Source organism: Eurypyga helias, unplaced genomic scaffold, assembly GCF_000690775.1.
Source record: "Eurypyga helias isolate BGI_N326 unplaced genomic scaffold, ASM69077v1 scaffold17268, whole genome shotgun sequence".
Classification (NCBI taxonomy): domain Eukaryota; kingdom Metazoa; phylum Chordata; class Aves; order Eurypygiformes; family Eurypygidae; genus Eurypyga; species Eurypyga helias.
This window is the reverse complement of record NW_010266434.1, coordinates 5838-18562: the sequence shown is the minus strand read 5'-3', so window position 1 is coordinate 18562 and position 12725 is coordinate 5838. Positions and strand designations below refer to the sequence as shown.

General features: G+C 41.8%; 1 protein-coding gene across 1 annotated transcript; it reads left to right on the top strand.

Annotated features, from left to right (window-relative positions):
- The first annotated feature begins 4143 nt into the window (after nucleotides 1–4143).
- SEC62 (SEC62 homolog (S. cerevisiae)) lies at nucleotides 4144–12265 on the top strand. Its single transcript, XM_010157089.1, has 7 exons — nucleotides 4144–4255; nucleotides 4653–4758; nucleotides 5028–5238; nucleotides 6831–6923; nucleotides 9329–9389; nucleotides 10345–10464; nucleotides 11039–12265. Exons 1-7 carry the CDS (start codon nucleotides 4225–4227, stop codon nucleotides 11503–11505), a joined length of 1089 nt encoding a protein of 362 aa, XP_010155391.1. The 5' UTR covers nucleotides 4144–4224; the 3' UTR covers nucleotides 11506–12265.
- The last annotated feature ends 460 nt before the right edge of the window (nucleotides 12266–12725 follow it).

Genomic DNA, 12725 nt, shown 5'->3' with positions numbered 1-12725 from the left:
AGCAGGGAAAGGAAAAAGATAATTTTGGGATTCATCCCAAGCTTTGATGTGCTCAGACCATCTTCAGAGAAGATAATGCTAATGCAGCTGTAGTGTTGTATCCTATGGAGGGGCGTGAGGGATGGAACGTGGGTTGACAGTGTCATCTTGGACATGGCTTCTCAGCCTGAAAAACAGGCTGCATGTGGCAGATGTGCATGAATTTCTTTTCCTTATCTGAAGACTGTATAAACTGTTAGGATTCCGAAGTCTTCTGTGAGAGACTGCGTTCTGTAAATCTGAGTTCTCAGAACAAAGAAATAAACTACACATTTTATTAAAATCAAAGAGTTTTGATGACCCCTTTAAAACAGAGGAACATAAATCCCTGTAATGTCTTTGTCTGCGCATGAAATAACTTGTCTTGTTAGCGATAGTCATCACTTACTCCGTTCTGATTTCCAGAAACCTTGTTTACGTTGCGGTGTTGTGGAAGGGAGTCATCCTGCCTTGGGTCTTGCCGTCTTCTCACCACTGTGATGCCAAAGGGGAGGGGGTGGGAATGAGGGACGTTGCAAACCTCAAATATGCTCTGGCCTTTTGACAGTCTTTGAGTGATTCCAAGGAGTGAGAGAACCTGAATAAGTCATACTCGGGTAGAGATGAGAGGGAGGAGGAAGCACACTAGATTTAATAGCTGAGTTCAGGTGTGTTTATTTTCATTTTTGATGTGTACAGGCTGCTGCAGCCCCAGTTGGAGGCTGAATTAACTGGGAACTACATGGGTGTGTTGAAGGAAGTTCAGGACGTGCTGTGCTGTGCTTTGATTGGGAGATAATGGTAAAAAGCAAATACGATTAGGGTTTTCCTTTCGCTTCAGTGGATCTGGAAGGTCCCTGGGTTGGAAAATCTCAGCATCGTTTTATGAATTCATACAGGGCAGTATTTTGATAGGAATGCTTGAGAATTATTCTTAAAAAGTTAAAATGCTAATGTATTTCTAGTAAATAGGTAGTCTAAGCACTGCTTTTCCTGTCTTCCTGTAGATGGAGTTCTTCTGTCGAGATAAATAAGAAATGGGGCCTGATTTCTATTATTAATGGCATTCTTCCAGAGCTTGTACATTGTCAGGGATCAGAGATCTCTGAATTTTACATGCTGTCTAGTAACAACATGCATTTTTTGATAGATTAAATTAAAGTAGATGCAAGGGTCTGAAAATCTAGAGCAGAAGTATTTAGAAGCTTGACACTAGCTTTTATTAATTGAAAACAATTTAATCATAGAGTTTTAATTGAGAAGACATTTTACAACATTCTAGAAATATATTGCCTGAGATGTTTGTTGAATCCTGTCTTTCTTATAAAAGCAAATTGTAAGTATCACCATTTTTTCATCTGCTTTTTAAGGCTGTCTCATCTGTTTTGAAGCTTTATAATTTATTGAGAACTACCCCTTGATTCATTTGTATAATCTATTTCTAAATGCATAAGGAGCCTTAAAATGCTTGGGGTTTGGCTCTTTTTACAGCTGAACATAAAGATCAGTTGACCTGTGTCTTTAAAAGGTTGTGCGTAGGACAAGGAAATTTTCAGTACTTTTGTAGATTTTGATGTCATGTTATTGTCTGTAAATCATCTCTTTGAATATTTTAACAGAAGCTTGGCTCTGCAAATAAAGGGATGGAAATAGGATGAAAAATGGTGGTTAAATGGCAGGGAAAACTTTCACAGAATGAGCTCAGTGGAACCATGGCAGTCTTTCTCACAGGGAAGATTTTTTTTGTTTGGGACGTTATGAAATTATCCCACAGGAGAGGACAAAGCGATAGATAGTAAAGAGCAATCAAAAATAAAAAATCTCCTGGTGAAGCCATTGTCTGTGTAGCGCATCACATGACCTGTTGGAATCATGAATATTTTAGGAAGAAAAAAACCCAACATCCTAGCAGAGGAATTAACATCCATGTGATTATATGTCACTTCTCCGACTGTTTCACGGCTTGTGCTGTGAAGAACAACGCTTGCCCTGTGAGTTGTTGTTCGAAGTTTCTAATATTTCCTACCAGCAAATTAAAACCATGATTTTGAAACTCAGTTGCTGCCTGTAGTCATGACACTCTGTGGTACCTTGGTATGTGTGCCATATGGTAACGAGCATACACATTCACTCATTTTCTTTAAATGCATTGGAACTCATTTTGCTGTTATTAACCCAAATCTGGTTAAGTACCAAACTTGGTAATATCATCAGTGATGTACAATTATTGGTACAACTGCACCACATAAGGGGACATCAAACCACCATGTATAAAGGCTGTGCACTCACGTGCTGTCAGTGCATAGTTTTCCATGAGTTACACGTATTTTTAAGATTGAAAAAGCAAAAAAGATGGAACTTGGAGAAGGAGTTAATTTAATCTGTATGAGGACTGTTAGGATCATCTGGCTTAATTACATGGAATCGCAGACTGCTTTGGGTTGGAAGGGACGTTAAAGACCATCTAGTTCCACCCCCCCTGCCATGGGCAGGGACACCTTCCACTAGACCAGGTTGCTCCAAGCCTCATCCAGCCTGGCCTTGGACCCTTCCAGGGATGAGGCATCCACAGCTTCTCTGGGCAACCTGTGCCAGTGTCTCCTCACCTGGTCTGTGAAGCGTTTCTTCTTACATCCAATCTAAATCTGCCCTCTTTCAGTTTAAAGTCATTGCCCCTTGCCCTGTCACTACCTGCCCTTGTAAAAATTTAGGCCTGTGTTTTTAGAACCATCTAAGTGGTGAGTATGGGAGCATATTTCTGCAGGCATATTTAGGCTTTAAAAATATCAAGACTTTCAAACTAGCAAACTGTGGAGTGCTTTTGGTCATTTAGATGCCTTATGTCTACATTATTCCCTTTAAAATTGTCCTCATAGGAAAAGCAACAATCCCATCTAGAGGATAATTCATTAACCAGTTGATTTTGAAAGTTAGCTGTGCAAACTGTTGAAAATTAACAACTCTGGCCATCTGAAGTTTTTATGCGGCTGTAACAACATCTTTTTGACCTTGCACTTCCACTGAACATGCTCCTTGCAACATTATGATTATTCATCTTCAGGGCGGTAATGGAGGTTGTATATGTTTACTGACCTTTAAAAACATCATGTCTTTAAATAGAATCCTTGAATTCTATATATTCCTGTAAATCACCGACCTCTTTTGTGGCTTCTGTAAATCGCTTTCTTTGGCCAGCATGAGAAGAATAGGTACAGAAAAGGTACTGGCAGTCTGAAAAGATGTCCTAGTGTTTCTCTGTTATTGATCTGTGAGTAGCAGGGGGATTTGGAGAATTAAGATTTATTGATTAAAAGCACTCGTACAGAAAGGAATTTTGGAGGAAGTTTAATATACCAAATATTTGTTTCGGGTATGTTTTTGTGAAGCAGGAATATTGGAAAAGTCCATCTACAAATACTAGGTCTTAATTTTACGTGATTGAAAATGCCCATCTCCATCTTTCTGTCCTACGAATCTCTGCAGTCTGTGACCCCGCTGCAAGTTGGTAAATGTACGGGATTTATGAATGCAGGCTCCCTTGACTCAGAACGGCTGTTTTGACATTGCTGTGTTTCATCCTGCTGGGCTTCACCCTGATGTACCTGTCTCTAGACTGGAAGACTCTCCTTGGTGCTGCTCTGCATTTTAAGCCAATTCGTAGTCATGCAGTGGTAGGGAAATCTTGTAGCCAAAACAGCTTCTTTCCAGGGTGGTTTTCTCCTCGGTCACATGGCATTCAAGCTGCTGTGCATTCTCTCAGTCTGCCTGCACTGCTGTCCTTTCCTACGTGCCCATTCCTTACTCTGTTGTTCTCCTTTGCTGTCGGCTTCACAACCGTTTGCATCCAGCTTGTATGCCGTAAGCAGCTTCCCATGTGCCCAGCGCCTAACTCATCGTTCCTCCTGTAGTTTGCTCTTCTGGAGCTGTTGAAGGAGTTTGTAATGGAATGCTTTGCTGCCTTATGTAGATGGAAGGTTCTTGGGAAAACCGATCTATTTTCACATCTTTTACATTTTATTCATTATTTATATATTGCCATAAAACAATGAGGACTTTGCAATATCTGCTTTTTGAGCCCAAGCGACTGTCTTTCCCACGTGTTTAAAACTGTTAATTTTACTCCTGCAGGAGATCGGTGAGCCATTCAAAGAGGAGAAGGCTGTTGCTAAATACCTACGTTTCAACTGTCCAACAAAATCCACAAACATGATGGGCCACCGAGTGGATTATTTCATTGGTAGGCTTACTTTTACCCAGAGCATGAAACTTTCTTCTGCTGACATTGTACCTGGGGAGGCGGGGGGCCTGTTTTGCTTTCAGTATTAGTGTTTTATCTAGTAAGTACTGATCTTACCGTTTGGTTTTGAAGACATATCTAGGCATTAGATAGCTATGAAATTAATCTTATCAGCCTGAAGTAAACACAATAAACTTCTCACTGTGATTTAAAGGTGTGTAGTTGTCAAGAGTGCTGTATTTCAGAACAGTGGCTAGTCTTACTTCAAAGATCAGGAGGATTTCTAGCCATCACTAGAAATGACTGACTGGTTGGTTCAGTTCAAGGATTGTAGGCTAAATATTAAGAGAAATTTCATTCATTTTACGGTCTTGTTAATTCTATTTTCCCCCTTTAGCCTCAAAAGCTGTGGATTGCCTCCTGGATTCTAAATGGGCAAAGGCAAAGAAAGGAGAAGAGGCTTTATTTACAACCCGAGAGTCTGTAGTTGATTACTGCAACAGGTATGACCTAGCCTAATTCATCAATTTTATTAATGAGTGCACGATGTCTCAGTTATTTAGGAACCAATTTCACTTAGGCCTCATGCATTCTAAAGCATTTGTGGTTGTATGTAAAAACAATGATAGGGGTTTTTTTTACTGTGTTTGAGAGTGAAAACCATGTAGTTTCATCATCTTTGTTTTCAAAACTGTCTCATACTTTCATTATGCTGCTTGGGGAAACGTTTTTATCACACTTAAATGTATCATTTAACTTGTTTAATTTTAAGACTCCTGAAAAAACAGTTCTTTCATCGAGCATTGAAAGTGATGAAAATGAAACCTGACAAGGATACAAAGAAAGAAAAGGAAAAAGGAAAGGCTGAAAGTGGGAAAGAAGAGGAGAAAAAGAGCAAGAAGGAGAGTGGCAAAGATGACAAAACTAAGAAGGAGAAAGAAAAGGAAAAGAAAAAGGATGGTGAAAAAGAGGAGTGTAAGAAGGTAAGTGCTGTCTGCAAGGGAAGAGGCAAACCTGTAACAGGGAATATATTAACTGATTGTTAAGATTACATTGGCTTAAAAATATGGTTGGTTGTTCCAAAATGTGAAATAGCCTTTTTTGCCCATTTTCATCTCTAAAACATGCTGCTTTGTTGTTTGGAGTTTGGTTTGTTTTTTATTTAACTTTGGAGTTGTTCTGATTTTGATCTAGATCAGAAAAGAGGCTTCGATTAGGCCTTTTTGTACCTCATCATCTTCTAATGTGGAGTTAATCAGAACCCACTCCTGTTCAGCTGCAGCGGGCATTGCCGCTTTGCACAAGTGTACCTCAGCCTGGAGAGACCCTGTGCATGGGACCTCACAAAACAGTGCAGCTGTGCCTGTAAAAGAAAAACAACTTTGCAACCTGTGGTAATTGGAATGTTGGGAATGCAGTGTTTGGTACTGGTGCTTGGAACTAGCTCTGGAATAGTGGGCTGGGTTTGTCACCAACAGTCCCATTACTAGTTTTCAGAGACTTCTGTTTTCAGAGACTTCCGACTATTTTTACTGTACAAATTTTCATGTGTTTCTTCATGTTTTCATTCCTGATTTATTAGCAGGACAGAATTCCTAAATTCAAATGTCAGGAATCTGCAGGAGAAACTTGATGAGGACTGTGTTTTTGGTTCTACAGACAGTGGTATGAATCCAGTGAGAGTTAGTAGGACAGTGCTCAAAAGCCATTCCCATTCCAACGCTCCGAAGTGAAATACTGGCCATTCAGTGCAAGGTACAGCCTGCGTGTAGGAAGGTCCAGGCCTCAGAAGGAAGCAACGCGGCTAATAAAAGAATTCTAAACAACTCAAGCTTGCTGGCGGTCTAAGCACAGAAGGCAGTATAAGATTACCTAACTTTTGAGGTACTTTAAAATGCTGATTATGAAAGTTATGAAATTTAATGTTAATTTTTAAACTAAGCATTAATTATTGAATTGATATTTTAATGGATTATACAAGCTAGTGGGCAGTAACAGAGACAACAAAGGACAACAATCAGAAAGTTAATTTCAAGCAAAGAAAAAGAAACAGGAGACAAGGAAGAAGCAGCACAAGATCCAAAAAGAGACTGAGGAGGTAGAAAATAAAGAGGTGGGAATTGATTCTGAAAGGATGCCCCTGTGGGAAATAGGGCACCAGTTACCAAATAATTCTAACAAAATTCGTGATTCTGAAGTGCTGTACTCACTTCTCGATCTCTGTGCAGACCTGCTGCTCATACCAGCAGAGTTTTGGTAGGCATTTGAAGACATAATGTAATCCTGGAGTCACAGCCTGGTCCTGAGACACTAACTAAAAATAAAATTTCTCTTTCCTTACAATTTTCCTTTATTTTTGAGGTACCCAGTTGGTATTAAATGTGAACAGGAGGAAATAAAGCATCTTCACTTAAAAAAACCCCAAACTGAAAACCAAACCATTGAACATGATCTTAAGCTTGCGAAAAGTTACCAGACTCAATATCGTCAATTAATAGAAATTTTAAAGCCCTCTTCATGATTTTTTTGTTTGGGTTTTTTTTTTTGCGTATACATCCTTTGTGTTTGTTCTCAGGATGAGACCCCAGGAACACCCAAGAAAAAGGAAACTAAGAGAAAATTTAAACTTGAGCCACACGAAGACCAAGTTTTCTTGGATGGAAATGAGGTAAGATTTAAGGGTACTTCCTAACTTTCAGCATCAGTCTACTGTTGTCAGATAATGGCTTAATTTACTAGATTTCTGCAGACTTGTGTTTTTTGGAGATGTGCTGGGAACAGTGTTGATAACACAGGGATGTTTCGTTAGTGCTGAGCAGTGCTGACACAGAGTCAAGGCCTTTTCTGCCTCTCACCCCACCAGCGAGTGGGCTGGGGGAGGGCACAAGGAGTTGGGGGGGGACACAGCCGGGACAGCTGACCCCATGTGACCAAAGGGACATTCCAGACCACATGTCATCATGCTCAGCATATAAACTGGGGGGGGGCTGACCGTGGGGCTCTCACTGCTTGGGGACTGGCTGGGTATCAGTCAGCAGGTGGAGAGTGCTTGTATCACTTGTTTTTCTCCCTTGGGTTCTCTTTCTCTTTTTTTTTCCCTTGAAATATCTCTAAACAAAACAGAAGCCTTTTAGAAACTTGGTGTTCAGTCACAGGAGGGGAAATAAAAAATATCTACCACTCCGAGGCAGCCTGACTTGGTGATCTGAGCAGATAGGTGACACTTGGGCGTTCCTGAATTCTCATCCTGGCTTTACCAAAGAAACTGTGGTCTTAAATACTCCTCAGTACTTTGCTTTCCTGGAAGACAGAGAGTTTAATTCTTTAACAGCTCCATAATGTAGAGTCATGTTTGTGCTTTTAAGAGCTGGGATAAGTGGTGAGTCTTTACTTCAGCAAAATGATGCTGTGCTCTGCGTTGATGCTCTGTGTCACTGTGCTGGAATCTCCCCTAAGACTCTTGTACACCTTTGGTTATAAAACATAAGTGGCAGTGCGCGCCGTAATAAATCACTCGTGTGGAACAAGTGCTTCCTTTACGTATCGTTCTTTTATCCTTCCCCAGCAGTTCTTAAGCCTGCCTTGCTCTCTTTCACCCCACCTCGTACACAGTCACACTCACCTCACACCCTCTCTGTTTTCTGTGTGGAGTAAGCAGAGTGGCTGCAGCGTTTAGAACAAGGGTGCAGGATTCTGTTTGCAGTATAACAGTATTTGCTTTTAAAGTGTTTACTTTTTTGTTTATTAATGAGCTGACAGTTTTTAAAACTGCAGCTCCCCAGATCTTTGTTTAAGCAGTAGCTAATTTAGAATCCTTGTGTATTTATTTTAGAGCTGGTTTTTCCCTCTTCTTCATTATTTTGCACTTGCAAACTGAATATTCCACACAATCCTGTTGCCCAGTCCCATCATGATCTTCACTTTGCTTGGGCCCATGGGACAGCTGACTTGCAGCAGCGCTACACCTGCGTGTAGTAACTTTTACACCTGTGAGAAGTAGAATATCAAATATTTGTTGTATAACACTGAAAAACTGTATTGCTGCCTCTAAGGTGTCCTCCTGGTAGTTCATGTTAATACATCTGCTGTGAGGGTTGCTGGTTTCTGCTAATCAGCAGCTTCTTTTCACAGTTGACAATAGGCAAGATTCAAAGTGTTTAGTCTGTTAAGGAAAAAAAATCCTGTTGTTCTAGTTCAGAAAGTTCTTCATTTTACCGAGAAGCTTTTTGTTTTCAGCTGAGCAAATCTGATTTGAATGGATCCACAGGTCTTGCACAAACATTTGGAAGAGTGTTGCAACTGTAGACATTTAGGTAACTGCGCTGTGGAACAGAGGGTACAGCTGTGCTTATCTCAGCCCATCACTGAACTGAGCATTTCGGTCCGTATGTTCAGTCTGGTTTTGTCTCTTAAGGGCATCTCTTCAAAGCCAGAAGTATTTTCTTGGTTCCACTTGGTGGACCTGAGGAATTTTTTCTTTACAACAGTTTCTGGGCTTCATGCCAAACGACGTCAGTGAATAAAGACAGACAAAACCAGACTTCACTTCAGTGGTATTTCTGAATCTTTAATTTCCTTTTACTTTCTGATTGTTTTCCCCAGGCTTTTACATCACCTGTAAGTTACTCTGGGTACAACTTAAGTCATGAAGTAATTCTTTGAGAGACCTAGTCTGAGGTTTCTGCTGTTTTTCTTACAGTCTGGATCCCCCTTCCCTTCCTCCTTCCCCTCCAGCATCCAGAGCACTGCCCAGCTCTGCGCTGCGTCCTGCCTGAGCTGCAGGTGTCCTTAGGGCACCCTGATCTGCACACAGCGATGGTGGGCAGCCCCTTGGTTCTGTCTCCTCCTGCACTTCTTGTGCTGATGCAAACCTGTCTCAAGTCCCACTCAAAGGACTGTCCTGCCTGCCTTCCACGGGCCCTGCTTCTCCACCCTGACATCGTGCTGTCCACGGGGCTGTTGGTTCATCCCAAGTGTCACAGCATGGCAGCAAGCGTTTGGATGAGGGAATAAATGAAACCGTGTAGCAGAGACCTGATTTTCCACGTGTAAACCGGATTGTTTCTGTTGTAGGTATATGTGTGGATCTATGACCCTGTTCACTTTAAAACTTTTGCCATGGGACTTGTGCTTGGTAAGTAAGAGTAGACTTGAGTGAGCACATCATAAATGTAGGCGTAGTGTCCATGTCTGTCCTTGGGGAGCTTTGTCTTTTTTCTGGATGAAGCTTTTGCCCTTCAGTTTCAGCACGATGTGATACAAGTCTTGTTATGTGAATGTTGATCTCGGGGTGGAGGGGCTACACATGTTTAAAACAAACAAAACCAAACCTGGAACATGCTTCAGCAAATGTCCGAACTTGCATGAGTTTGCAGGCTCTTTATTTCTAGCTTGCAACAGTTTGTTTATTTATTAGCTTTAAGCTAATGATTAAGTTGCCCAATAGGCAAATGTGGTGGGTTATATAAAAATGTGAAAGATGTTAAAGGAATCCATTTAAACTACAAATGACACCTTCCTGATGCTAGAGCTTGTCTTTGTGTAGGATAAGCCAACCAGGTAATTTTTTCAATCTAAAAGAGTATTGATGCTAACTGACACCAGTGAGCTAACAACAGATCATTGTACTGCTGCTTTAGCCCCCTTGCCTTGTACTCTCAGCTTCTGCACCCTGAGAGAACCACCTTTCCTAAGAATCCCTGTTATCCCCTGGGGCCATATTCAGGCCTCAGACCAGTCTTCGGGACCACCGTGATCTGCACCCAGCTCCCTGTGCCAGTGTCCTGGCTCTGCGCTTACAGGCAGCTCCCTGCTCACCTGTTTGCCCATGCCTTCTCCTCGGAGGCGCTCTCTTTGTTCTGGTGATCCAGCACTGCAGCTCAGAGGCGCGGAGTGCGGCGTCTGTCTACTCGGTATGAGAATGGGAGCAGGGGGACTAGACAAGGTTTCAGTCAAGGCCTAAAATTCTGTCAGTAACTCACACTCTGCCAAGCCAGTCCCTCGAATAAATGGCAAGCCTAGAACCTTTATACGTGTACCAGGAAAAAACAATTGTGTTCTCATGCTTTTCTTCTTGCCTTTCCACGTAGTGATTGCTGTTATAGCTGCAACTCTGTTCCCACTCTGGCCAGCAGAAATGCGTGTTGGTGTTTATTACCTCAGCGTAGGCGCAGGCTGTTTTGTCGCCAGTATTCTTCTTCTTGCTGTTGGTAAGTGTCCGTCATCATCGCTTTATCAGCAGGCGAAGATAAAAGGGCGGGTAGACGGCCTGACTCCACTCCTCGGGGTGGTGTGAGAGGTGCCACTGCCACGTAGCCAGGCTGATTCCGGGTGTGTGTTTCCCTCGTGGGCACTGGGTGTCAGAGTTGTGCCACAGAAAGAAGGGAAGAGCAAGCTTGTGTCACCTCTTTGTGTTTCCTGTGTAGTGGAGATTAGTTTATTTCCTCCGTTTAAAAAAAACAAAGGGCAAAACAAACCCTAGAATGGCACACAGAAACAGATTGAGGAGTGAGAACGGTGTGCCCGGGATTTTAAAGTTTTCTTTGGCTTCTGTTTCTTGCACGGAAGGGATTAAGTGCTAAATGATAGGTAAGATACGTGGTTAATGGGGTGGAGGAGACTTGGCAAGAACAAACTATTCCGCAGTGCTGTCGGGGAATGAGAGGTTTCCCCCCTGGCCCTGGCTTGGGGTGTGTGTTGGTAGCGGCTGCTTGTTACACCACAGTTGTTCAGCGTGGATGTTCGTAACAGAAACCAAAACACTCCTTTCCCGTTTTTATACAGCTCGCTGCATCCTCTTCCTCATCATCTGGCTCATCACAGGAGGAAGGCATCACTTCTGGTTCCTGCCCAATCTTACAGCAGATGTGGGATTCATTGACTCCTTCAGGCCCCTGTACACACACGAATACAAAGGACCAAAAGCAGACTCAAAGAAAGAGGAAAAATCAGAATCCAAAAAGCAGCAAAAATATGACAGCGAGGAGAAATCGGATAGTGAGAAGAAGGAGGAAGACGATGGGAAAACAGAAGCAACGAGGAACTCAGGAACAGACGGCTCAGGAGGAGAGCGACATTCAGACACTGACAGTGACAGGCGTGAAGACGACAGGTCCCAGCACAGTAGTGGAAATGGAAACGACTTTGAAATGATCACAAAAGAGGAACTGGAACAGCAGACAGATGAAGGGGATTGTGAAGAGGAAGAAGAGGAAAATCCCGAAAGTCGGCCTTCACATGAAAAGTCATAACTCACTGTGGTTCTGGGACTAAGTATGTGCAAATGGTTGGATTTTCTTTGTTGGCTGATCACCAAAACATAGACCATACAGTAGCATCTTTGTTGGCTGAAATATCCGTGTTACCAAACAGTTTTATATCTAGTTCCTTCATTATTTTTTTTTAACCATTAACTCGATTCCTTGGTACTACGTTAATCATTAATATCCATTTACAGGAGTTTTATCAATCTGACAAGTTTTCTATTGATTGATAGATTGCCCAGATCGTCCTCAAACACACTGAAAACTGTAGTTTTCTGGTACTTGCATAACTGGTCAATTAGTTTAGCTTCTCCAACTTGCTTTTGTACAACAGGTAAAAGTTGAATGACCAAATCTCAGATTATTCCTAGTTATTTGATAGCTAGTTAGGTAAAGCCCTTCTTAGCGCACGGCTTTCTTGATCTTCTTCTTGATTTTATTTTCAAAAGATTGTGAAAACTTTCCTAAGAAACCTAGTTTTAGCAGAAGTATTTTGCTGAAAATATCAAAAGCCGGTAGTGCTGAATTTGGCTGCAGTGTTCTCTGTTTCTCCAGAGCGTGTGCCAGCAAACGAGGAAATCCAAACTGGTTTTGTACATCTGGTTCAGAGAAAGAGGTCATCTCCGGCAGGTGAAGGACGCAGCACCGTTTGGAAACCACGGCTGTTTCCTTTCTCCTGCTTCATCGTAATTAAAACAAAAGTGTATTCTGTACATAATTTACAAATAAAGCAAACCATTTACTTTAACTGCTACTTATTATTTAGAGATTTGATCCAGCGTTCAGTTTGTATGATTAAAGCCATTTTGTGGTGTATCTATCAGAGAAATGCAAGTCAAGAGGACCTCACAGAGTATTTGTGTACGGTTGGTAGCTGTTCCACGAGAGCTTTAGTTTTGTGCCAACATTCCATGTATTTGAGTAAATCGATCTTTATTAAATGAAAGCAAACAACATAGCTGTATGTATGCCTTAATGTTAAACTCTGTGTTCTGGAACTGGAAGCCTTTATAAACTGAAGAGGCAGGAGAGCCTGAAGCTATAATAGCCGAAGCTCTATTAGCCAAAGCTCATATGAGGTGACCGTTAATAACTTGTTCATAAATAGCCTGGAGTAGTTTGTGCCATTTCCCTCCCTACTGGACGTTGGAGGATGTACTCCGGGTTTCGGTTAACTAAGCCTTGAAGAAGTGAAGACTTGGCATCAT